Raw genomic sequence first — 27608 nt, forward strand, 5'->3', positions numbered from 1 at the left:
AGTTATATAAGTATTTAAGGATAAAAGACTCGAGTTGCTTTTAAATTTTTAGAATCAAGTCTGGAGTCATTTTAGGTAGAGTCTGAGTCAAGTCTGAAGTCTATAAAAATGTCGAGTGCCCATCTCTGGCTTGAAGCATCAGAATCGGCATCGGTATTGGCCGATCACCATGACAAGAAATCGGTACTCGGTATCGGCTGCAAAAATCCTGATTGGAGCATCCCTAATAAATAAATATATATATATATATAATAAATCATCCATTATCAACATGTCCATGGACTATGTACCTGTAATGAAAGGGAATGTTCTCTGATTCTGAGGAAAAAAACAAGAGGAGACTGTTTTGTGAAGATAAAACTGCAGTTTGGGTTTGATGCAGTAGAAGTTAGAATTGAGCTCTTTGTCTTTATTCCAGCTGCTTTCTCTCGCTGCTGAGAGACTGTTATGCAAAGCTTTTGACTGCCGTGAGGAGAAACTGATAGAGGTCATATACTGTCGCACATGAGGTTTTAAGGATTGTCAGTTTCAGTGGCTTCATCTCTCATTCATAATCCGGTCTAAAAGCAGCCGTCAGATGAGGAAGATTTCTATTCACACTGTAAATCACAGCAGTAAAACAATGATATGTTTACGATCTCTAGCCTGAAAAATAAAGCAGCATAATCAAGTGCTATTGTACAGCTCAATTAACTGGAAGTTGCTGACTGGAAGCCTTCCACAACAAATTTCAAAATGGCTGGGCAGCCCGTGTCCATTTGTCTATTGAAAATAAGGTTAATATAAAATTTTTAAATGACAGTTTTCATTTTTATTGTAGCATCATGTTTTCTGTATATTTGTCTTTTATGTATTCTGTGTGTGTTTAACTTTTCCTTTGTCGCTCCCTCTCTTTAATGCAGGTCGGACTACTTCCGTAACTTTGTGGACTCTTGTCTTCAAAAGATCCCTCAGGACAGGCCTACCTCAGATGTGCTGCTCAATGTGAGACTTGAACACAAACACACACACACACACACTTTCTGACTCTGTATTCATTATTTCATTCACATATTTTCTCTCCCCCTTGGAACTTTTGTTCTTGCTAGGTCTGTCATCATTTACCTAATCGCCTTGTTGTTATTAGTTTGAAAAAAAAATCACATTATGCACTTTATATTCCAGTACAATATAGAAATAAAATTGGATGAAATGTCTTTTTCAAATACTGAAAATAATGTATGGCAGAACCCATGTGAAACGTGCCATTCTTAGCTCAAACGTGTTTTGAATATGGAAAGGGGTTTTTGAATATGGGGTTTTTGGCTGTTTGAACTGTGCAAATTCAACCACTACTTCCTTGGCCATTGCATGTGATCAGTCTGATCTATCAAAGAGCGTTTATTATATCTCAGCATATTTTTAAGACAGTATGACCTAAATTTGGAGACATTTGAAAAAGTACGCACTACTGTATCATTCAGAGGATGGAGGTCAAAGATTTTTACTGTTTTTGAAAGGACTTTTTATGATTACCAAGACTGCGTTCATTTAATCAAAATACAGTAAAACCAGCAATATTGTGGAAAGTTACAATTTAAAGGGACTGTTTTCAATTGTAATGTATTGTAAAATCAGATTTTTCTGCAACCAGTCTTCAGTGTCACATGATCCTTCAGAAATCATTCTAATATGATGAATTGGTGCTCAATAAATGTTTCTTATTATCAATGTTGAATGCATTTTTTGTAATAATTGTTTTTGTAACATAAATGGTAAATGTTGCAGTACTGCGTCTGAGCAGCAGCAATTATTTGAAATGGAACTCTTTTGTAACATTATACGTTTCTGTTTTGCAACTTTAACATATGATTGTACAGGTTGCCATTGATTTGTATTATGCAAGAGACAGAATAACAATCACAAGAACAATAGTAAAAATAAGAAACATACAAAAGGTACTTTTACACTAGTGGCTGGTGACTAATAGCTCACACCGGATTCCTAATAAATCACGTCTTAAGCTGTAAAGTAAGGTGATAAAATGGACAATTACATCATAAATAGCTATTATTAGTATGACAAATATAACTGCTGTAACTGTAGCTCATCTATCTTTACGTACACACTGAGATTGTGTAATGAAGCTATGTGGCTCACATCATGTATTCCCTTCACAGCACCATTTCCTATGCCGAGAGCGCCCTCATTCTGTAGTGATGGATCTGATCACGCGCACCAAAGACGCTGTACGAGAGCTGGACAACCTGCAGTACAGGAAAATGAAGAAGATCCTGTTTCAGGAAACTCTCAACGGCCCCACACAGGAAGGAGGAGAGGAGGAAGAGGTACATCCAAAGGATGGTCAAGCATTGTCTTTGATCCTTCTGTCCAGTTCAGCCCAGTTTCTGCTCTTTTGTGGTATTCTACAGTATACTGCAGAAAACAGGAAAAGCCATGACATCTTTTTTTGTTTGTGTGTGTGTGTAGGAAGCAGAGCAGTACCTCTTGCAGATGGGCACGGTGAACAGTATGGAGAGCTCTCAGTCTGTGCCCTCTATGTCCATCAGCGCCAGCTCCCAGAGCTCCTCAGTCAACAGCCTGGCCGATGGCTCCGACGACAGTGCTGAGATGGCCATGATGCAGGAGGGAGAGCAGACAGTCATGTCTAACAGCTCCATCATTCACCGCCCCACTGTACGTAAACAAGGCCAGACAGTGCACAATCTTCTGAAATGTTCTTTTCCTCGACTAATTTCTAATTGTCCGTCTGTCTGTCAGGCACGTGATAATATTTACGACGACCCATATCAGCCAGAGATGGAGTCTCCACAGCAGGCATCCTCGGCCGCTCGGAGGAGGGTGCACAGGAACAGAGACCATTTCGCCACCATCCGCACAGCCTCTCTTGTGAGCTCCTGACTTACCTGCAGCTCAGAGTCCATTTTTCTTTATATCAGAAGTTAAGATAGACAAGCTTCTCTTCTCTCTCCCTTTCTTTCTTTCCAGGTGACGCGTCAGATTCAGGAGCATGAACAGGGCTCAGCTCTGAGGGAGCAGATGTCCGGATACAAGCGCATGAGGAGGCAGCACCAGAAACAACTGCTGGCTCTGGAGAACAAACTCAAGTCTGAGATGGATGAACATCAGCTCAGACTGGACAAAGAGCTGGAGACCCAGAGAAACAACTTTAGCAGTGAAGCCGACAAGTTGAGTAAGAAACATCAGGCCATTCTGGAAAAAGAGGTGAGAAATAAAAAAGAAAGATACTAGACCTTTCACAATCCCTTGTTCTATTATGTGCAAGAATGGGAATATCATATTCATACAAAGGCTGCATTTATTTGATCGAAAATACAGGAAAAACAAATATTGTACTAATGTTATTACAATTTTAAATAGCTTTTTTTATTTAATATATTTTAAAACATATCTTCTTCCTTTGATGGAAAAGCTAAGTTTGCTGCCATTATTCCAGTCTTCTGTGTCACTTGATCCCTCAGAAATCATTCTGATATCCTGATTTGGTGTTTGTGACATTTCTTATTATTTTTGTGGACATTAATACATTGTTTTTCATTATTTTTGGTGAATAGAAACAACATTATAAATGTTTTTACTGTCACTTTTCATCAATTTAATGTATCCTAGTTGAATAGAAGTATTAATTTCCCTAAAGTTTTGAACGGTTGTGTGTTTATACATATTTATGTTTTTGTTTTTTCTTCAGATTAAAGCTGCACAGGCGGAAGAGAAAAAATTTCAACAGCACATATTGAACCAGCAGAAGAAAGAGCTCAACAGCCTGCTGGATTCCCAGAAACGCCAGTACAGGCAACGCAAGGAGCAGCTCAAGGAGGTACGCTGTCGAAGAGTCAACTCTCCTTATGGCTTCATGACTATGAATTCAGAGTAACTCTACTTGATGTAGCAATAAATATTAAATTGGTCAAACTGTTCATGTCTTTTGCATCATATTCATCAATCCCATTACTTATCCTTAACTTGCTTTTGTCACTCTGAAATCCTTTACTATGGCAACAGGAGCTGAGTGAGAACCAGTCCACGCCGAAGCGAGAGAAGCAGGAATGGTTGGTGAGGCAGAAAGAGTGTCTGCAGCAGATCCAGGCTGAGGAAGAGGCTTCGTTATTACGGCGACAGAGGCAGTATTATGAGCTGCAGTGCCGACAATATAAGAGAAAGATGCTGCTCGCGAGACACAATCTAGAGCAGGACCTGCTCAGAGAGGTTAGACAAACACATTTATGAGTGCTTTTCCCTTTCTTTTTTGCTTTCTACCTCACTTTTTGTCTGTGATCTCTTGCTATATCTTTATTTGTCCATGTAGGACTTGAATAAACGTCAGACTCAGAAGGATCTCGAGTGTGCCATGTTGTTGAGACATCACGAGTCCACTCAAGAGTTGGAGTTCAGGCAGCTGGGGCTGGTCCAGCACACTCGGGCCGACCTGATCCGAACGCAGCACCAGAGCGAACTGGCCAACCAGATGGAGTATAATAAGCGGCGTGAGCAGGAACTCCGTCAGAAACATGCTGTGGAGGTCCGCCAGCAACCCAAGAGCTTAAAGGTGAGGGAATGTTTAGTGTTTGTGAGATGCACAACAGGGTTGGACTAAATTCAGAATTTTTTTATGACTACGAGTGAATGCAATGAATTGCAAAATGAACATATTATTTCCTAGTTATTAGGGCTGTGCAATATATCGAAATATCGCAAATGTACATATCGCAATATGCATATCGCTACAGCTTGCAATATTTGGGGCCACCTAAATAACTTTTGTAGCTATAATAAGAATCAGTGTATATTGAATTCAAAGAGTAAGTACTAAGCAGTGTTTTATTTTTCCTTTTTATTATTCAGTTTCTAAACTCATGTTAAAATGACATTTTTATGTAATGCTCGAGTAAAACACTATCGTTCACTTTCAGAAGTTGCTGTAGGGGTGCTTTCTTAGAATCAGAATGAGCTTTATTCACCACTTAAGTGTGCGCAAACACAAGGAATTTGTTGTGATTTTACAGGAACTCTTATAACCATATATATATGACACAAGATAGTTAAAGAATTTCACAGAACTGACTCAGCAACAGCTGAGTAAAACGGTTTCATCTGAGCATGTGGCACTTTAAGCATTATCGTATTGCATATCGAATATCACATTATTTAATGAGTTATCGCATAACGCATTTTTCTTCAATATCGCACAGCCCTACTAGTTATTATTATTGTTAAGGTTATTAATTATGATCTAGATCTTTGCACAAAAGAGCAATTTGGGAATTTAAAAATCATTAAATCATTCTTTTTTGTCCAATTTTAATTCTACTTCATTCAAATGCATTCCAATGCATCTGGTTTGTTATATAAATTCAGACTGAATTGGAATTTAAAAGGCATTCTGAATTCAGATTTTAGTGCCACACACAACTCTAATGTTCACTGACTGATGTTTGTTTTTGAAAAGAGACATGTTTGGCAGTTGCGAGGGTAAGATACCACAGAGAACTTCTATTAAACTGAACCATCTAAATGACACCTAATCAAACATTCTAGTGACGTAAATACACACCAGAGGAATAGAAGACATTTGTTTGCTTAAATGTCAAGTGCTAAAGTATGTTTCTTGCACTTTGTTCTTTCAGACGAAAGAGCTCCAGATCAAACGTCAGTTCCAAGACACCTGTAAGATTCAGACACGACAATACAAAGCCTTGCGCAACCACCTGCTGGAGACCACGCCCAAATCCGAGCATAAAACCGTACTGAAGAGACTCAAAGAGGAGCAAACACGTAAACTGGCCATCTTGGCCGAGCAGTACGACCATTCCATCAAAGACATGCTGTCCACACAGGCTGTGAGTAAGGCAAGGAGAGACCTTCTTTAATGCTTTGTTTCACTTTCAGTGGTGCACAATCACAGTAACCAGAATGAATAATGCATGTATGCAAACACATATTTGAGTTAATCTCACATAAACCAGTCAAGAATTTTTTCTCAATGGCTTATTGTAATACTATTTTTAATAGTTTTACAATACTAAAGCCCTGTTCACACCAAGCACGATAAAGATATAGCTCTAAAAATCGTTCTCAATATTAAAGAATAGCAGAGTCCACACCACAACTATAAAGATAAAGGCACAGAGAAACGATATCGTTGGAATCACTTTCAGAACGATTTTTTCGAGCTGATGAACGATACAAACATTGACAGCCAATAAGAATCCATCCTGCTGTAAAGAGCTCGAGAATTTAAAGCGGCAGACGAGCATGCGCTTAGAATAAACAGACAATATCGTCCGCTGGTGTGGATGCTAATATCATTATCTTTATAGTTATTGTCCTTGGTGTGAACGGGCCTTTAGTCTGCATAATATAAAGGCAGTAAGTTAGTGCTTTTAGTAATGTATCTTTTTCATATTTATTTTTTACATCACAATAATGTGAAAAACAAAACAAAAAAAACTAATGGACCTAAAATACGCTTAATTTTCCTTTAACAAAATAAAATTATTTGTTTATTTAGATTTTGAAGTCAAATATGACAGGAACTTTTCTTGACATGGTTCATGAGGTTTTCACACTTAATCCACAGTTCCTGTACCACACTGGACCTAAATCTCTTTAATGGCTGCTTCTCTACTGATGTCCTGCCTCTTTTGTTTACCTAACAGTTGCGATTGGATGAGACTCAGGAGGACGAGTACCGAGCGCTGCGCATGCAGCTGCAGCAGGAATTGGAGCTGCTAAACGCCTATCAGAGCAAAATAAAGATGCACACAGACACACAACACGAGAGAGAGGTCAAAGACCTGGAGCAGAGAGTGTCTATACGGAGAGCTCTCCTTGAGCAGAGGGTAAGAGAGAGAAATGGGTTGGATATTCCTGAATGAATTAGTTATGATGGCAAAAAACTTGTTCAAAAACCTAATGATCTGCTTTAAAGGGATACTACACCCAAAAATTATAATTCTGTCATCATTTACGTACAATGTTGTTCCAAACCTCTACAAATTTCTTTCTTCTGCTGAACACAGAAGATAATATTTTGAAGAATATTGGTAATCAAACCATTTCTGGTCCCCGATGACTTCCATAGCATTTTATTTTTCATATTATGGAAGTCAGTGGGGACCCGCGTTCTTCAAAATATCTTCTTAAATGTTCATCAGAATAAACTCACTCTTGCCGGTTTGGAAGAACTTGAAGGTGAGTACATGATGACAGAATTTTCGTTTTTGGGTGAACTGTCCTTGTATTATTTACACTAGCTTTCAAAATTGGGGATTTAAAAAAAACATTTTTTTTTATTATTATCCTTCTCACCAAGGATGCATTGAATTGATCAAAATGGGAGTATTACATTTTATAATGTTACAAAAGAATCCTACAAATATTTAATGGTTTACGCAATATTAAGCAGTAAAACTGTTTTCAGCATTGATAATAATATAAATGAAACTTAACTCACAATTGATTTCAATAAGATGACACTATAATACTGTAATAAGAATTAAATGCATAGCCCACTTTTCTCACTCTTTTTCTTGCGGTCACCTTTTTGCCTCACTTCAGATCGAGGAGGAGATGTTGTCTCTGCAGAACGAGCGCTCTGAGCGAATCCGGGCTCTGCTCGAACACCAAGCTCGAGAAATTGAGTCCTTTGACTCGGAAAGCATGCGCCTGGGCTTTAGTAACATGGCTTTGAGCGGCATCCCTGCTGAGGCTTACAATCAAGGTTACCCCAACCCTCCCTCATCCGGACCCGGGGGCTGGCCGTCCCGTCCCGTTCCCCGCTCCGGCAGCCAGTGGAGCCACGGCATCCAAAACTCAGCGGTGCCGCCCTCTTGGCGCAGTCAAAACAGTACAGCCGGCTTCAGCCAAGGGGAGCATATCTCCATCCGAGAGAGGGATTTAGACGGCATGGGCGCCCGTGGCTTTCCAAGCTCTCGCTCCTCCGCCTCGTCAGCATCGTCTTCGTCCTCGCACCATCACCTCCGCTATGTGCCGCAGCAGTACCACCACCAGAGCACGCCACACCTGTACCGAGACAGCCGAGAGAGAGAGTGGGGAGGAGGCAGTGGAGGAGGAGGAGGCCACCACCACTCATCTTCATCCTCCTCTCATGGCCACTCGCATCACGTTTCTTCCCATACCTCTTCCCAGTCCCTTGCCCTCCTCCCTCCACCACCTCCTCCTCCGCCCATCTCCCTTTCCTCATCTTCTCCTCCCTCATCCTCCTCCTCTTCTTCCTCTCAGAGTGGCTATGGAGGAAGGGGCGAGAGCTTGGCTGTGAGGGGCCCCAGCCTGATGGCTTTGAGAAACAGTCCAGGGCCACTTCGGAGAACAGCCTCGGGCGGAGGTGCCGGAGGGTCGGGCGCAGATGGAGCTTTGAGCCGAAGTACATCGGTGACATCGCACATCTCCAATGGATCCCATCTCTCCTACTCGTAGAGGGTCAGGCAGGAAGTTCAGATGGTGCAGGCGAACGTTTTGAGGAGAAAAGGCCATTACGTTGCTCATTTAGGAGTCCAACTGGGAGGCAGAGTGGAGAAACAGTATTTAGAAGGGGCACACCTTTACTTAAAAGAAGATAGATCTCAGGGTTTTGGGATGCGGGAGGGCTCAGGGTTTAGATCAGGAACAGGAGAGACGAGAGATGTACTGTAACAGGAGCAGAAAGCTATGCTGTTGAGTGTGTGGGAGGGAAGAGATGAAAATAACATAAGTGGTGCCAATACTGTAGATTGGGCTCATTCTCAGCCGGTTCATTTTAGTTTCGTTTTATTTTTAAACCGTCAGACAGAACCATTGAATTCTGCTTTCATGTCCAGGTTTTTTCTTGCACATCTAGGTTTAAGTTTTAAGATTTGAACTTTAAAAGACTTTTCCAAGATATTATCTAATGCTTAATCCTGGATCATATTAAGCTGAATTTGTTTAGTGCAATTCAATTAAAGACTGGGTTTATTTTTTAAAGGAATAGAGAAATGTATCTCACTCTCACGTTGTTACAAGCCCTACATATATATATATTTTTTTTTTCATAGAACACAAGGAGGATTTTAAAGCAGCACTTTTCTATGCAACAAGTTCTGTTAAGATCTAAAATGGACCCCAAACACCATAGAAGAACCATAGAAGTAGTTAATTTGACTTTTGTGCTATATTCAGAGTTTTCTGAAGTTGTCCACCTGCTTTGTTTGAGCAGACTGAAATTGAAAATGCATTAGAAATAGTGCACTCATGCATTCTACATCTTTTTGCAGAACCAAACCAGGCGCTTTGTCTTTGTTTTGGAGTTGTGAACCAACGTTATATGGAAAAGAGCTGCATTAAAGAGACTTTTCATAATTTATTCACCTTCTATGTTCTTTCTGTGGAACATAGAAGACATTTTGAGAAATTTGTTCATACATGGGAGGTCAGTGGTAACCAGTTTTCTTTGAAAAATCTTCTATTATTCCACTGAAGAATTTAGTCTGCCGGTTTGAAATAACATTTTAATTTTTAGGTGAACTCGCTCTGAGCTCTTTCTCTCTTGTGTTTCGCAGATGAAATAATAGCATATAGGTTTGAAATGACACGAGGGTGGGTGAACGATGGCAGAATTATTCATTGACTCTGTCTGATGAGTGTAACTTGATTTTGAGCCAGAGGATGACGAGTCCTGCTAATGTCAGTTTTACTGCGAACGAGTCGGATGCAATAGAAGGTGCTGTAGCATGTTTCAGGGAGAAGAGGCGTAAACTGAGGAACTAAAAGGGTGATTAAACTGATTTTTGTGTAATTATGTAGATAGCACTAAAACGTTACTAAAAGAACATCTATCAGTGATGGTTTTTAAACCGTACATTTGTATTTGAGTCAAGGACAGGAGGCAGTTTTTTTTTTTTTTTTTTTTAAATTATTTTTGTATTCTGTATTCTTTTTTCTTTCTTTTTTTTTTTTTAAACGATGCCACATGTCATGCTGCCATCTAGAGGCTCAGCTGACCTAAAGCAACTCCGCCCACTGTCCTTATAAGGGCAAGCTGCCATTTAAGTTGCAGTTGGTTTTAACTGGGCTGTAATTCAGTGTCTGTTTTTAGCATAGGTGTGAAAAAAATTACTTTTAAAAAGAGATTCAACCTGGCTGGGTTAATAAGCCATTTCCTTGACTGTGTAAATATGATGTACATATCCAAAAAAAACAAGAGTTGGGTTACAAGTTTCCGTGCATGAGACTGATGTACAGAGACCATTTGTATACAAACATACATAACAGACGTTTATATATGACTTTGAGTATATATGTGTATAATACATCACCTGTCAAAGGTTTGAAAGGGAAAGTCGTAAGATTGTTTCCTGTTCAACATTTTTGATCTATATTGTACCTATACATCATGTGTATATACAAGCACTAACTCTTATATAGGGTAATAATAATTTTGCTATGTGAATTGGAAAGTGAGACGGAAAAAATAGATACTGTCATTATTATTATTATTACACCTACTACTGCCGCGGTAAAATTTGTGTTGTACACTAATTTTTCTTTTTACAACTTTTTTTAAGTGTTTTTTTTAAGTGTTTTTTTTTTTTTTTTAATCAATGCTTACCGCTAGGTGGGAAATGTTGGCAGTGTCACAGTAAGAATTTTAAGACTACATTTTAGATTAAAAACAAAAAGGACTACCTATCCCAGCATTCCTTGTTACATCTCAGGGTAGGAGTCTTGTGCAGTGCTTTGTCAGGAGAGTAGTATTTTAGAGCCAGTATTAAATTTGTACAGAACTTTTAAAGAGATTTTAGCTGTATAGAACATTTCTAGACAACTGTAAAGTGTCTCAAACACCCCCCCTTTGATCCAGTAGGTTTTTTTCCCCTCCATTTTTTTTTCTGGAATGCATTACTTTTATTTTGCGCATTTTAAATTGTATGCACAAAACGGACAAAATGCATCACAAGCTGTTTACATTGACAACCAAAATCTCCAGCATACCCGTAAGAACGTGGTGAAAGCCGAAGATCGATTTTGCCAGTAATGTTATATTTTTCCTTTGGGAAAACCGAAATCTTTTGTGCTCCCACACTGCCAGCTCTCTATAGACACCAGCATTCACTCGGACTCTCCCTTCGCTCTCCTGAACCGAGGAGACGTGCAGTACCTCACTCCCCCTGTGCCTGGCCGATCACCTCTTACTCTGTTTTCAGTGTTTGTTCCCAAACACGTTTTCCTCCCAGCACCGCATTCCCTTATTTCTTTCCTTACTAACAGCTATGGACAGAAAATCCTCGGCCCATCTCTAGCTCTGGGCTACCATGTAATGTGTTTACAGCAACACGTGCTGGATTCTTATTAGTGTGTCCTCTTGAGGGGGTGTTTCAGTATCTGGTGGTAGGAAACTTAAGGTAAATGTATGAAATTGCTGTCATCATCCTGCAGTGTTTGAAAAACTGGAGCTGCAGGTGTCTGGAAGAGTGTGTGTAGCCTGTGCCGAAATGTATTGCAAAATGGTGATGCTTGAAAGGGCGATGGAGAGCTTGGTTGTTCAGGGAGCTCAGAAAAATAGGCCAAATTTCGTTCAGGTGAAATGACTACAGGAGAACTCTGTAACACATGGGCTATAGAACTTGTACAGAAAATGATTAACAAGTCATTAAAAAGGATTCAAACAAAATGACCTTGTGTGATCTGTCTGGACTAATGCACATTTTGCTTTTAGCTCTAAGCCTGTTTTCTGAATGGTGAGAGTGCGCACTGAAGGTAGAGAAAAGACCGCTTCCATAGAGACAGAGGCAATACTAAATGGGAAAAGCACATGTTGGTTCTGGTGTAGGGCTATTTTTAGCCCTAGTCACAAAATGATTCCATTTAGGTATAGGATATTTTGCAGTTGCATTCGGTACATTTGTTTTACTCTGCAGTGGTATGTGTAGGGCTGGGTATCGATTCAGATGTTTCGATTCGATTTTTAATTTCAATTCTCGATTCGATTTGATGATATGAATGAATATAGATTTATTACAAATCCTGTTCTGACTTGTCCAATTTTCAGCATCACTTTTTCATCTTGCATCAAAATTCTGTCTATTCATTGTATGCATTTGAAATATAGAATTGGGTTTTGTTTTATTGTACCCAAGTGTACCTAAAATAAAAGTGTTTAATATACAGGTCTGTGGATCTGGTGGTAGGAAACTTAAGGTAAATGTATGAAATTGCTGTCATCATCCTGCAGTGTTTGAAAAACTGGAGCTGCAGGTGTCTGGAAGAGTGTGTGTAGCCTGTGCCGAAATGTATTGCAAAATGGTGATGCTTGAAAGGGCGATGGAGAGCTTGGTTGTTCAGGGAGCTCAGAAAAATAGGCCAAATTTCGTTCAGGTGAAATGACTACAGGAGAACTCTGTAACACATGGGCTATAGAACTTGTACAGAAAATGATTAACAAGTCATTAAAAAGGATTCAAACAAAATGACCTTGTGTGATCTGTCTGGACTAATGCACATTTTGCTTTTAGCTCTAAGCCTGTTTTCTGAATGGTGAGAGTGCGCACTGAAGGTAGAGAAAAGACCGCTTCCATAGAGACAGAGGCAATACTAAATGGGAAAAGCACATGTTGGTTCTGGTGTAGGGCTATTTTTAGCCCTAGTCACAAAATGATTCCATTTAGTTATAGGATATTTTGCAGTTGCATTCGGTACATTTGTTTTACTCTGCAGTGGTATGTGTAGGGCTGGGTATCGATTCAGATGTTTCGATTCGATTTTTGATTTAAATTCTCGATTCGATTTGACTATATGAATGAATATAGATTTATTACAAATCCTGTTCTGACTTGTCCAATTTTCAGCATCACTTTTTCATCTTGCATCAAAATTCTGTCTATTCATTGTATGCATTTGAAATATAGAATTGGGTTTTGTTTTATTGTACCCAAGTGTACCTAAAATAAAAGTGTTTAATATACAGGTCTGTGGCTCTTAATTTCCTATTAATTAACCATTTGTAATCTTATGATCACTGTTCTTTTTTTTTTATAAATATAGGATTTGTATTAAATCTATATTCATTCATATAGTCAAATCGAATCGAGAATTGAAATCAAAAATCGACATGTAGCTTAAAAGACTAAGATGTTCTTTTTAGTATTTTTTTTTCGAGATATAGGCTATAATTTTACAAGCATAAATAATGTTCCCACAACTTTGCATGGAGGTTTTTGTGATTAACCTGACTTAATAAAAGAACTAGAAAATGATTACCAGTGAATAACTTGGCTTAATATAAGAACTTGTGCAATGCTCTGTAATGGTTATGTTAAAGTTTATAGACCGTTTAATACAAAATAAATGCCCCATATTCAGATTTATTTAGCACTAATGGCCTATTGACTATATTATCCCTTGAATATGCATATTTTTGCAATTCAGAATTTGAATTTGAAGCTTTTCTAACTGATTGGCCTATAACACCATTGTTAATGGACATTGCTTGCACAGATAGATAGATATGAAAACAGTCAAAAAAGTAAAGTGCTATAGTGCAAATTTATGGAAAAAACGTAATGTTTCAGTTGCGATGATCATCCCCACACGTTCACAGTGCTGTGATTGACACACGGCTGATCTGGGGTCAGCGTGGCATGTGATGCGTTCAGTGACAGCACCGAGCGCGTGCCTATTAAAGGGGAGGATTCCTCTAACGGCACGCGCCATGGACATATAGCAGCGGTGTGCAGAGGAAAACAAAGATGCCCTAAGTGTGGAGGTGATCATAGAATTGAAAATTGTGAAGAGAAGGTACAAGACAAGTGCTGTAATTGCGGGGGGCAACACAGGGTAACATACAGTGGATGTAATGTAAGGAAGAGAGCTGTGGAAATTGAACAAGTGAAAGTGGTAAACAACATAAGTTATGCAGAGGCAGTGAAGAAGGTCCAAGAGCAAAGGAGAAGTGATGATACTGACAAAGATAAGGACATCTCGAGACAAGAGGTTGATCAAGCAGTGGAAAGCAGCACAAATCTGACAGTGGATAGGCTGATTTTGTTCATTGCTTATGTAATTAATTGTACGGACCAAGTCAGACACAAAACAGAGAAAATTAAAATAATTGTGAAGGGAGCTGAAAAATGTTTGGGTATAAACAACATGTCTTGGGAAAATATCAATAAAAGGTTGGAAGTTGATGGGAAGTCGGGAGATGCAGGTGATAAGACAACTTGAATATTGTACAATGGAATGCAAGAAGCTTGTTAGCAAATGGTCAAGAGTTTAAAGGTTTTATAAAAGGGTTTAAAAAGAAACCAGAAATCATATGCATTCAGGAAACCTGGCTTAAACCAGTTTTAGATTTTAGTATTAAAGGTTATGAAAGTATACGCAGGGATAGAGAGGAAGATATTGGGGGAGGGTGTATAATATTTGTGAAACAAGGAATACAATATAAGGTTTTAGGGAAAGGAAAGGAGTTGGAATTTATAATAATAGAAGTATTGGGGGAAAAAAAGGAAATGTTAAAATTATAATTTTTTATAATCCATGTAAAAAGACTATCACTAGAGGTATTGGATGAATTGATTGTACATTTAGAAGGGAAAAAATCATAAAAAAAAAAAAAGATTGTACCATGGTGGACAAAAGAATGTGATCAAGCAATTAAATCTCGAAATAAAGCTTTTAAAATGTTAAAAAAGAATCATAGTTTTCCGAATTTTATTGAATATAAAAGGAATCAAGCAAATGATGTTTGTCAACCGCCAATAAAATTTCAAGAAGAAGAAGAAGAACGGCACGCGCCGCGCACAGCCACAGTCCTCCAGCAGCAGACGGAGGGGCTTGAAGAGGGAAACAGAAACCTAGAAGAGAACATTTCAGGCTGCTCCGTCCAAACAGAAACGCTCGTTAGCATGGCCGAAGAAAACATCTTCCTGTTCGTCCCGAATTTGATCGGTGAGTGCCAACCGAGAGATTTAACGTTAACTAATGCCGAGTTCACGCTGCACGATTTTCAAAGTCGTCGGGTCACAGTGGTTTTCACACTGCAGGACTATCTGAGGTAGCAGTCAGTCGCTGCTGTGTTCACACTGCAGGACTATCTGAGGTAGCATTCAGTCGCTGCTGTGTTCACACTGCATGATGGAATGATGACAGGAGGTTACACACTGCATGACTTTATAATAGGAAGAATCGCAGACAGCTCTGTCTGGTCCGCAAACTACGTTTCACAACTAAACACAGGCGAGAAGTGATAAGGAAATAACGCGAGAACCCGCGTGCGTCAGAGTTCTCCAGCGAGACTGTAATTATTAAAATATATATACAGTATATAGCCCGCAAATTGTCTGTGAGCTGATTTCCAGCTACAAGGAGAAAAATAAAAATTTATGCAGGAGGGAGATGCAGGAAACAGGGATTGGGTGTTTGGAGGTAAATAATTTTGCAGTAACTGTTATGCTGATGTTGTGGCTGGTCAAGCAAATGTTTGTGCTTGTTTCTGTATGATATAATTGTTCATATATGTCTATTAAAATACTGATATTCTGGTCTGTAATTCCTCCCCGAACTTCCCTCTGCCCTGTATCTTGGTCTCTCATTGGCTGTAGGTCATCGCCGATGTGTTTTTCAGTCAGAACTCATTGCACACAGCATAATTTGTGAATCGCAGACAGCTCCAGATATTTAGCATGCCAAATATTTCACAGGCGTCGGCGATTCCCTCAGATCGCGTCTTTGATAATTCACACTGTGTGATTGTCACTCGCGTGAACGAGTACCGATTTGCCTCCGATGTCGGGCATTTGTCGGCGAGTGAAAAATCGGGCTAAAATCGTGCAGTGTGAACTCGGCATAAGAACCGTCAGCGAGCGAGTCCTTCGCACGTTTAACCGCAGCTCTCTGACAGATAATGGCCATTTCATTTAAAATGTGTGCTTAAAGGTCACAAAGGTTTTATGTAAAGATTCTAGCGTACAGTTTTCATGATGATTGTATTTGACAGCGTTTTTTTTGACTTCCTGCGGATGTTGACATGATGCTGTAAGTTAGCTGTCAATACTCTATGATCTATAGAGAACATTATGTACTATCAATGTAGTATACAAAAAGGATTAAAGTCGGTATGAAATTAAAATTCACACCATTTATTGTCTGAAAGCATATTATGGATCTTCTTGTAAACGGTTTATCTGTGCATATATTGTCAACATATTTCGACCTAACGTAGTAATGTTTAATGAAATTGTCATAACTGATAAACGACAGACTTCTCTATGATGACACATGCAGGACTTATCAAATCATTTATTCTGCTTAAACTCCGCCCCTTCATGTTTGTTTTCATCTGCCTCAACCTTTGAGTGCAACAGGCACATCTTAAAATCGAATCAAAAAATTGAATTAACAATTAGTTCCCATGCTTTATAAATCATTTCCTTGTTTTAGTTGAATCGGGGCCACAACTTATTCATTTGGTCCCTCTTTTTAGTAACTCATGTCCACGGTGCATTAATTTGTTCCCTTGTTTTATTAATTGGTTCTCTCGTTTTAGTTATATTGAGGCCACAAATTAAGAATTTGTTCTCATGGCTTATTAATTAGTCCCCTTGTTTTATTTAAATCATGGCTACAAATTAAGAATTTGTTCCTACAACTTCTAAATTCATTCCCTCGTTGTTTTAGTAAATCGGGGGCCACATTGTACTAAATTCTTCCCTACTTTTAATGAAATCAAAACTTTGTATTACCAATTAGAGGGTAAAATGAGGGAACAAATTCCTAATTTGTGGCTATGATAAATATAATTTTGTCCCCATGTTATGTTCATCCATACATGTGCACTCATAATCCATTTGAATCTTTAATTTCCACACTTTCAATAGGATATGCCCGTATTGCACTGGCTCTGGTATCCTTCTCCCTCATGCCCTGTTGCCCGGGCCCGGCAGTGTTTTGTTACCTACTGAGTGCCCTGTTGGATGCCTTCGATGGACACGCAGCCCGCGCTCTTAATCAAGGTAGAGATATTCAGCTTTGTGTTGTACGTTATTCCTCATTCTGTGCTTTTCTCTCTCTATGCCCATCCCTGCCTCTTTCTTAGGTACAAAGTTTGGTGCCATGCTGGACATGTTGACAGACCGCTGTGCGACCATGTGTTTGCTGGTGAACCTGGCACTGCTGTACCCAGCCTACACTTTCTTGTTTCAGCTCAGCATGTGTCTGGACGTGGCCAGCCACTGGCTGCACCTGCACAGGTGTGTCCAAAACATCTTTTATCCAATAGAGGGCCGCAGGAAAGAGTCCTAAATCCCGAAAATTAGGCATTTTTGAATTTCTGGTCCCATCATCCCAAAGTCAATGTGTTTTCAATGTGAACAGTTTTTGGTTAAATGCTTGAAATAAGGGCTGCATTAAAAAGCATGGTCTATATATAGAATGAATGTAATCTGGATGTGTACTACCTTTGTCATGTTGTCATTGTCATGTAACGTACCGGCATCACTTGTGTTGCTTCATTGCCTTTTTCCTGTTACTATCCTCTCATGGGATTGTAAAGTGTCCATTAGAGGTCATCCAATAACTTTTTGTCTACTTTTTTATGAATACTGTGAATTTGGACATATTACTCCAATCACTTTCTTTTTTTGCCTGGCATATAGCAGGGAAATATGCAATTTCAGAAAGGAGCCAAGGTCTGTGGTTAACACAAGCTCAATATATGTTAACGTCTTATTCTACAACATAGCATACATCTGTTTTTAAAACATTTACGTGCCTTGAAAAAAGCAGTTGCTAACAAGTGGCTAAATGGGACTAGAGAGGTTGTCGGGGACATAATACGCTGAATAGGAAAGCTCATCTACTCAAAGGTCGGCTTTTACAGCCTCACTGCGTTTATATATATATATATATATATATATCTATATATATATATATATATATATATATATATATATATATATATGCCCTTGCAAATTATTCTAACTCAAAATTTCCAAATAATAGATTTGGAAGACTGAAAGAATTGCCAAAAGTTTAGTGGTGGTGACGTTGTAATCATGTGGCTCTGCTGTAGTATAGCCTAACGTTAGCTTTTTACTTAGTCTTATATTTAGGCTTCAAAATTCATAGAAGTGGTGTTAATTTCTGAAGATTATCATGATGAACAAAACGTGTAAGGATCATAAACTTTTGTAGGTTTTCAGCAATAATTCATAAGACATTGGTGGAGGGAACCAGGGTAATGCTAGCAAAAATACACCATCCCTGCAGCACTCTATAAGACACATGTGATATATGCGTGCATATAGTTAATTCAAGACCATATTGAGGGGGGGGGGACTCTAGAAAGCCTTTGGGTCTGTAGAAATCTCTCTTCATGTTTACAGATTATCTCATCCCAAATTGGTAAATATCATCCATCAGAGGCAGATCCTGGCATAGGCTACATAGTCATTTTGCCTAGACTGTGCAACATGGGACACCACTGCCACCCCCACACATAGCTCTCAGATGCACGCTTCACTTGTCTAATTGCTAATTGCAGTCTGCTTTTCATTCCAGTGAAAATGCTAAATTAAAAGCTCCCCCATTTCTAATATACTGTACAGCTACTGATAAACAATTGCAGTTTTATTGCAATCGTCTGCATGCTCATATTCAGATCGGTCTTCATCCAATTAAGTCGATTGATAGAACCTGCCCTAGATGTTTTACTTTTTTCGATAATTTCACAATAAGGAAGAAATTTCCGTTTTATCATGACACTTTTGAACCCACAATCTCAGCTAGCTAGATTTTCCTTGTAACACTTTATTAAAATCAGTAACTAACACTATTATATGATCCATCTCAGAATATTAGTTAATGTTAATAAAAAATCTGAATTGTCAGTAAAATGTTGTCTTCTCCATGGAGCCCCTGGAGTACTCTCATGGATCTCCACAGGCCCCAAGAATCAGATTTTATGGTTTAATTACTGTATTTAAGTATCTGTTACCTGTAAGTTCTACATAAATCATTGTGAATAATATGAGTTGTTCCTTTCGTTTCTTTCAGTTCCATGATGAAGGGAGCCACCAGTCACAAGACCATTGACCTCTCTGGCAACCCCATCTTAAGGCTTTACTACACATCCAGGGTAACACACTCACTCATGCACATTCATTCACACAGTCAGAAGCTTCTTTAGATGTTCTTGAAGCATGCATATCTAGTGAAGAAGGTTACATGTACAGGCTGTTCTGACATCAGTGTGTTTCCACAGCCGGTGTTGTTTTTCATGTGTATGGGGAACGAGCTGTTCTTCTGTCTGCTGTATATAATGTTCTACATTGAGGAACCCCAGGGTGAGTATCAGCAGGCTGCTTCTCACTGTCTTTATAATGGACTATTTTTACAGACTGTGATGTTTTTTTATATTTATAACACAATACTTTGTGTTATATAACCTCGGCAACTAGTAAGTGCTGCTGCACTTTTATTCATTTAAGTAGTCCTCATAAGGATGCACTATAGCAATGCTATAATATAAATTATATTTTATTTAAATATCGGTTGCATTTTTTTTCTTGCGCAGTGTGGCTGCAGTGGCTGCTGGGAGTTTGCGGCGTGGTCTGTGTGCTGAAGTCGGGCATTAGTCTCCTCCACCTCATCACCGCCTCCTGTAACATGGCTGCTACCGATGTGGCTGACCGTGAGAGAGAGCGGAGCAAAGCACAGTGAGACATGAGAGTATGCAGAAAACAAGAAAAATGAGACAAAGGCCGTGCAAAAGAGATCATCTGAAATAAGAACGCTGGCCAGTATAGATGAGGATGAGCTCATGGAAATCAATTATGGCACCTTGCAAAGCCTCACTGAGCATTTATATTTATTTGAATATAGATTATCAATGCTATAATGCCAGGGCAAATTCCTTACGAGTTTTATCCATATTCCTGTAGATGGGCTTTTTATTTCTGTTGATGGAACTAGTTGCACTATGAGTGTACCATGTTTATGTCATCTTTGAGGTGTCATCATAATAATTGTTGTTTTTGACGGTTAATTTATTTGTGAATGGAATAATCATGTATCATTTTAATGGGATTTAGAATAGCTCTTCTATTTAAAACCAACATTTCCACACATGCGCACACACATAGACAGGCACATTCCACGCTTCAACTGAAAGCCACTCGAGTATTACTGTATCTGCCCGTTGTTTTATCACTGCTTGTGATAGTGAATTATGTTTGAACTCTTTGTATGAGCCTGTCTATTACTGTTTTATTAGATTGATATACCTGCAACAAAAACAGCAAAGAACTTTGCATATTAATTTGAAGAGTGTGAAGCTATTATTATATTAAACAAGTGGCTCTGGCATCATTTTCGTCCATAGCCTTCTGAATGTATTATTGGTTTGCGGTAGAGGGGTAGACATACTGTTTGCTGTCTGAAGTTTTACAGCTGTTGTTATAAATGATCAGAAATATGAGTTGTATGATTGTGGATAAAAGTCCTTTTGTACTGTATCCTGATGATTTGACAATAAAGATATCCTGAGACCAAGATACAGCTGTTACTGGTGATATTATTTCAAGAATGTTTAATGAATTTAATCCTGCATATTAAGTGTGATGGCTAATTCTACAATGCAGGAAAATAAGGCGGTTTTGTGCTGCTGGTGTAATGTAGAGAAGTTAAGTGAACGTTAAAGCAACGTTCTCTGAAGCTCCACGCACAGCCTAAAACAAACGTTCTGTTTCCTTTCAAAATGCAGGAGTGTTCTGTTCTGAGAACGTTTTGTGAGACTCAAAAAGCAACGCACTGGGAGCCCAGAGCTGCCAGTCGCGCGTGAATCTGACCGATATGTGTTTAATCCCATTGGGCGCGTACAATTATTATCGGCAGTGATCTGGAGCCGCTTATTATTTACCGCAGCTGCGTCTGCGTGCGTCTTTACCTTTAAGGACCTGCGACATTTTTTGCCCCATTCGAACATCCAGTTGTCTACCGCCGAGAATCTTTGTGTTGTAGGGCTAGTTTTAGGAGAAGAACGCGCGGATGGTTTCTTTTAACTGATCTCGATGTTTATGCTGTAATTTGCGTCGGCCGAACTCGAGCGCCGGAGGGGCGCGAGAGGACACCGCGCTCGAGAACATCGCGTGGAGGAGGGGACGAAGACACAGAAGGGGTGTTCACTCAAAATATACTATCCCTTTAAAACAAGGGGGACACGGCGGTGGGGGAGAGATAGCGGGGCAGAGAAGACGGAATAAAAAAAGAAAAGGAAGAAAGAGCGAGGGTGGGAGGGCGAGAGTATTCCAGGAAAAAAAGGAAAAAATGTCATCCTCTCGATTGAAATGCCGAGGCGGAGCCATGGACGACGACCGGTGAAGCGCTCGCCATACGCGAATGAGATTTAACGCAACGCCGAGGCTCGAGCAGACGCCGCTCCGGGCCTGGATGGGGAATCTTATAATAAAATTGATGGCATTCTTTTTAACCACGCCATGCGAGCAAATGAAACATTCAACTGCCTTTTGAATTCTATTATTTTTGCATGAAGTATTACACAGCGGTCTAATTAATAAGAAAACATTACATGCAGAAATTCATTTTATATTAGATTTTTAAGCATGGTAAGCCACTGTTATGTGACAATGCGGCGTTAATAGCATACTGTGACTGACAGCTGTCATTTCTTATTTTGTACTGTTTAGAAATATTTTAGAATATATATATATATATATATCCGTGTCCGTGTAATATGCATTCTTTCGCTTTTTAAATTTCACTGTCATTTTATATTTGGTAGCTTTACATTTTTATTATGTAGATTTGATAAGATAGTGGAAGGAGACGTTGTCCATTAGGAGAGAAAAAATCGACTAAGAGTTAGTTTATTTCAAGCGGCGTCTGTACTGTTCTGCACGGCATGATGGATGCAGCTTGGAGCAATTTCCTCTTTCAGGTAAGAAAATGCTTATGCGTGCTAATGCTGATAGCGTTTTAGTCATTTAGTTTAAATTCATGTCATAATCGCTAGCATTTTGTCTATAATGGCACCGGTGTACTTTCATTCACAAGGCAAAAGGATGTTTAAATCTGTGATTTTGCCCCTTCTATCGACAGACTCCGCCTTCACAGTCCCAAACTGACGCGACCCTCCAATCAGATCTTCTCCCGGAGCTCACGGATGCCGCTCAGGACCCGCCCCCTGAGCACATAGCCCCGCCCCCATCCACGGTGGACACAGCGGCGCTGAGCGAGGAGCCCGTACCGGGTGAGGGAGGGGCAAAACGGGAGGGTGGGAAGGGAGTTCACTGGGGACTGGAGAGAGAACCGAGGTTAGGCTGTTTGCATTAGTGGCTGGAGAGAGAAGTAAATGAGTGGTGTTTTTAATGAGCCAGTTATTTGCATAAAGTTGGAATATCATTTAGGATGCCTGCATGTATTCTCTCTTCTATTGTTGCCCTCGAAGCGTGTTGGAAAGATCAAATTTATAAGATCAACTCATGAACTGGATCGCAATGTTGGAATTTCAGTGGGGTTTCAGAAGTCAAAATGTAATAAATTTTCTCTATAAACTGATGTATTTTAGTGATCCTGCTTAATTGTCAGAAAACAACACTACCCACAATACCTGAAGAGGGTTTCACCATTCAGAGAAGTTGCTGTATCCATGGAAACAGAATCAGGGTTAATGAACCAGTGCTGTTATTGTTAACTAAAACTAATAAAAACCTATCATTACAATAAAGCAATATTGTAAATTATAAATCAATAAATAAAGCAATAAACTAAATTATTAATAATAGATGAACGTATTAAAATAATTAAAACAAAAACTTCAATGACAATTACAAAAGCTGCTTTGGCAACTAAAATAAGTTTAAGTTAAAATAATAAAAATACTAAATTAAAACTGACATAAATGTAAAAATATATAATAAAATAAAACTATATGTGTGTGTGTATATATATATTATTGATAGTATATTATTAAATATTAATATTTAATATATAAATAATTAAAAAATATATTATAATGATAATAAATGTAATAATAAATACTGTAACACTCCTGCTGCCCTTTCAGGCTACTCTATATTTATACATTTGACTGTTCCTATCAATTTATAATGCTGTGCTGCATGGGATGTGTAGTTCATTGAGTAGCTCATCACAGACATACACAGTCTAATATCATCGTCTTTTTTCGCCAGCTTTTCAAAACCTTTGTGTTTTCAAAGGTTTTTATGATGTGGTTCATGTTGGAGCTGCTTAGAAGTCTGTGCTTCAGAATCTTTTTCAAATCCTTAGGGTAAAAACATTTCCAGGACCAATGCAAATTAGGCCATTTTTATGCATTTCATGTAGTCCTGATGAAGAATAGCAATAAAACATGCTTAGTTCTCTAATGGTAGGAGAATGATTAAAAACACAGATAAAGCGTCGGTTTTCATAACTAATGTGCATTTTTGGCACATTATTGTGATGCATTAGTGCTAAAAAGTTTCCTGTTTCTGTCAGTAAGTGGAAAAAGAGAAAGAAACATGAAATTGCCCATGTGATTTCACATCTGATTGTAATTACTGCTTTCAAGCTTTTTTAAGTAGAAACTTTTTTAATACAGCATAGCGTGTTTGAGTGTAGGTGTTTGTTTGCGACAAATAGACTTCACCTGTGTATGAATACCATGTCTCTTTTTCTCTTTCCCAGTGAAGCCAGTCACTCGACCAGCCCGACCTACACACATCTGCTCCATATGTAACAAGCAGTTTAAGAACAGTTACAACCTGCGGCGTCATCAGTCTGTCCACACTGGCATGAAGATGAAGGACAGAGCCGCTAGAGAGAAAATAGATGGAAGCCAGGCCGGAGCACGAGTGGAGAGGCAGACCATCCCTCTTTCTCTCTTCCAGCTGTCTATACCTGCCTCCATACCCACGGCGCTCGACCCCATGGCCCAGCCTTCCCCAATCAGCAATCAGCAGTTAGAGACGGTGGCTGTCTCTATTGCCCCGGCAACAGTCGCCATGACGGTGACCCATCCCCTCCCTACTGCAGTGGTGGTTACTGGGACAATGGTTCAGGTCGGGTTGGTTTGTGTCTTTGGTTAATGCTTTGCATACCTTTGCTTCACTTCACTTGTTCTTGCTTTGACTTTTCTACCCATGATCATATCTCATATTTACTAACTTTGACACACTTTTCATAAATAGGGCTAATTAAATTATTAGGGCTAATTAAAAATTAATTAAACAAACAATAAAATGTATAGGCTATATATATATATATATATATACACACACTACTGTTCAAAGATTTGGAATCAGAAAGAGTTTTAATGCTTTTTTAAAAAGTCTCTTATGCTAATCAAAGTTGAACTTTTTTTTATCAAAAATCCTAATATTACAATTTTCTATTTTAATATACTGTAAAATGTAATTTATTCCTGTGATGCAAAGCTGAATTTTCATCATCCATTACTCCAGTCTTCAGTGTCACATGATCCTTCAGGAACCATTCTGATTTATTAACATATTGTTTGATTTATTGTCAATGTTGGAAAAAAAATTTTGGAACCTGTGATACTTTTTTTAAGGATTCTTTGATGAATAAAAAGTTAAAAAGAAAAACTGTTTCCAATATTGATAATAAACTATCATATTATTAGGATGATTCCTGAAGCATCATGTGACACTGAAGACTGGTGTAATGATGCTGAAAATTCAGGTTTGCATCACAGGAATAAATTATGTTTTAAAGTATATTAAAATAATAAACCATTATTTTAAATTCCAAATAATATTTCATAATATTACTGTTTTTTTCTGTATTTTTGATCAAAGAAATGCAACTTTGATGAGCATAAGAGACTTCTTAAAAAAACATAAAAAAAACTTTCTGATACCAAACTTTTGAACAGTAGTGTATATATACACACACACACACACACACACACACAAACAAACACACAAATGAAAAAGTTGATCGTCAACCATGTTTTTATTTTGGAAATTGTTTTAATTAATCTAATTACAGTATAAAACCTTGATTTGTTATCATGCCTTTATTTTTAGTAATAAACGTTTAATAAACAATTAAATGTAATATTTAACATTTATTAAAACTATTTGTGTATGTGTCCATCATAGGAATACATATATAGATTATTTAATTTTTTATATTAATCATAAAATAATAATAATAAAAACACTGCCAGAGTGAGTAAAAAGATTGCAGATTAAAATAAAGCTGGCTATCTGGTTTGGAACAAATAATTAGTGTTTATGGATATTTATTAAAAACATTGCGTTATACATTTTTTCATACAGTATCTAAAGGCTGCAATACACAACATGACTTTTGCCCAGATATAAAACATGCCTGATATTTTAAGCTGTTTTTAGAACACATTGTTTCAATTTGTAATGTAATCTCCTAGCACCGTGGTGCATGTTTCTCTGTGAGTTTGTTGTGTTTGTAAAGATTTGAATGTCTGGTTGGGTGAGATCCTCAGCCATTGCCTATTTTAAAGGGGTTCTATTACGCTCTTTTACAAAGTCTGGATTTTGTTTTGGGGGTGTACTAGGACAGGCTCTCATACTAGGTTGTTCGAAAAACACATTCTTTTTCACATATTTTACATTATTACAACACCTCTCTCCTCAGTTTGGCATGAACGGCTCGAATAGTTCCTGTATCAAATGAAGGCCACCTTCTGAAATACGAAATGTGCTACACAAAATCCCAGAAAATATGCGTTGTAGTCCAAACAAGTCGTTCGTTGTAGTTTTTGAAAAGTGATTTCTGTTAAATAAAATATCTCTTTTGAATTGGAGCTTTGTAACTTTGCAGATATTTTTTATGCTCAAACAGCAACATTACAGACTAACTAAAGTTGAAAAAGTGAAAAAGCATAATAGGACCTCTTTAAAATGTATTCCAGCCTTTAGCTGATTAGGTTTGTCAAACAAATCTCATAGTTCTCGCAACACAAAAACCTGATATGTGGGCTTTTAAAACAGTAACGGGACACCAGATTGTAAACTATTTATGGAAAGTGTCATTTACCATAATTTCATGATTATTTCTCCATATGCCTGCTGTCCCATAATGAACTAAAGTAGTTGGAGTCAGTTTCAAACCATCCAATTCCCAAGACTCTGCAAAAAATCAGGCTAACAACACTTGTGTAACGTGGTCTCATACCTGCTCTCACCTCATTTGTCGAACACGTACAGTCAGTTGGTTAGTAGGTCAGCAAACAGTGAACATGTTTTACCCACAGAAAGATTTGCTTTGTTTGTGGCACTAACGACGAAAAGCTCAAGGTCATAAAATCTGACATTCTGTCTAACATTGTTTTTCAGGCTGCACCAAATACCAACATCAACGATAACCTAAATAATCCCACCCCGATCCAAATATCTATCCCAATAACAAACCCATTACCCATCATTCCGACTCCCAATCCTAATCCCAACCCCAATCCGGTCAGGAAGAACCATGCTTGTGAGGCATGCGGGAAAGCTTTCAGGGACGTGTACCATCTTAACCGGCATCGGTTGTCCCATTCGGATGAGAAGCCGTACTCCTGTCCGATCTGCCAGCAACGGTTTAAGAGAAAGGATCGGATGAGTTATCATGTTCGGTCACACCAGGGAGGAGTGGAGAAACCGTATGTGTGTCCGCACTGCGCCAAGGGCTTCTCGCGGTAAGAGATAAACCTCTGCACACCTGTACACACCAAAAAAAAAAAAAAACTAGTTGCATAAACACACTTTATCCATGAGTGCACTAAGATTATGAGGACATGGATTTTGAACGATTTCTTTCTATAAACACATGCACGCTTGGTATAAACAAGAACAAGCTGTTTATCAGGCTAATTCACAGCAGGTTTCAACAGTGAGCATTGCACTGTAGTTCTGACAGTGGTGGAGGACTGAATGTTGTCATTTCACTAAAAGCTATGGAGAGATGCCCTAATTACTAATTTGAGACTGAAAATGGGTTAGATGAGGAATAAGTGACCTTCTGTCTGTATTTATCTGTCATATATTTAGACACATCCAGTCAAGCTAGTAGTAAAACATATTTTGGGGCTCATGAGGCCCTGAGGCAATAAGAAATAATTTAGCAGCAAATTTTTAAATGAAGAAGTAATGCATATTTTATATACTTTATGTAAACTACCTTTTTTAAAATTAAATTAATACCTTCATTTTTCAAGAATGCATTAAAGGAATAGTTCACCCAAAAATGAAAATTCTGTCATTAATTACTCACCATCATGTTGTTCGAAACCCGTAAGACCTTCGTTCATCTTCGGAACACAATTTAAAATAGTTTTGATTAAATCTGAGGGCTCTCTGACCCTCCCATAGACAGCAAGGTAACTACCACGTTCAAGGTCCAGAAAAGTACCAAGATGATCGACAAAGTAGTCCGTGTGACATCAGTGGTTAAACTGTAAAGTTACGAAGCTATGAGAATACTTTTTTGCACAAAGAAAACAAAAATAATGACTTTATTCCACATTTTCGTCTCTACTGCATCACTTGTGGTCGAGTATCATGACGCGAGCGTGTGGCGGCGCTGACCCAGATCCGGCGTGATGA

The 27608-nt window shown here is 38.5% G+C and overlaps 3 protein-coding genes across 7 annotated transcripts in view; all 3 read left to right on the top strand.

Annotated features, from left to right (window-relative positions):
• The window catches only part of taok2a (TAO kinase 2a), a 25704-nt gene extending 16583 nt beyond the window's left edge, over positions 1 to 9121 (top strand). For 2 of the 3 annotated variants that reach the window (XM_016279695.1, XM_016279693.1), the window contains exons 10-20: positions 903 to 984; positions 2160 to 2327; positions 2470 to 2676; positions 2761 to 2889; positions 2989 to 3225; positions 3710 to 3838; positions 4024 to 4227; positions 4328 to 4567; positions 5646 to 5867; positions 6678 to 6860; positions 7579 to 9121. In XM_016279695.1, the coding sequence (XP_016135181.1) occupies positions 903 to 984; positions 2160 to 2327; positions 2470 to 2676; positions 2761 to 2889; positions 2989 to 3225; positions 3710 to 3838; positions 4024 to 4227; positions 4328 to 4567; positions 5646 to 5867; positions 6678 to 6860; positions 7579 to 8457 (2680 nt within the window). In that variant the 3' untranslated portion in view covers positions 8458 to 9121. The remainder of the gene's footprint in view (positions 1 to 902; positions 985 to 2159; positions 2328 to 2469; positions 2677 to 2760; positions 2890 to 2988; positions 3226 to 3709; positions 3839 to 4023; positions 4228 to 4327; positions 4568 to 5645; positions 5868 to 6677; positions 6861 to 7578) is intronic. The other variant, XM_016279694.1, reaches the window with a different exon arrangement.
• Positions 9122 to 14743: 5622 nt separating this feature from the next.
• Positions 14744 to 20546, top strand: LOC107590790 (CDP-diacylglycerol--inositol 3-phosphatidyltransferase-like). Its single transcript, XM_016279696.1, has 6 exons — positions 14744 to 14943; positions 16872 to 17006; positions 17090 to 17243; positions 19048 to 19129; positions 19256 to 19337; positions 19568 to 20546. Exons 1-6 carry the CDS (start codon positions 14901 to 14903, stop codon positions 19711 to 19713), a joined length of 642 nt encoding a protein of 213 aa, XP_016135182.1. The 5' UTR covers positions 14744 to 14900; the 3' UTR covers positions 19714 to 20546.
• A 285-nt stretch (positions 20547 to 20831) lies between these two features.
• Positions 20832 to 27608, top strand: part of LOC107590791 (vascular endothelial zinc finger 1-like) — a 26134-nt gene continuing 19357 nt past the window's right edge. For all 3 annotated transcript variants that reach the window (XR_001609822.1, XM_016279699.1, XM_016279698.1), the window contains exons 1-4: positions 20832 to 21949; positions 22111 to 22261; positions 23701 to 24074; positions 26358 to 26701. Coding sequence is in view for 2 of the 3 variants with exons in the window: in XM_016279699.1 (XP_016135185.1) it covers positions 21914 to 21949; positions 22111 to 22261; positions 23701 to 24074; positions 26358 to 26701 (905 nt within the window). In the remaining variant the exon portion in view is untranslated. The remainder of the gene's footprint in view (positions 21950 to 22110; positions 22262 to 23700; positions 24075 to 26357; positions 26702 to 27608) is intronic.

This window comes from Sinocyclocheilus grahami, unplaced genomic scaffold, assembly GCF_001515645.1.
Source record: "Sinocyclocheilus grahami isolate Dianchi unplaced genomic scaffold, SAMN03320097.WGS_v1.1 scaffold133.1, whole genome shotgun sequence".
NCBI lineage: Eukaryota > Metazoa > Chordata > Actinopteri > Cypriniformes > Cyprinidae > Sinocyclocheilus > Sinocyclocheilus grahami.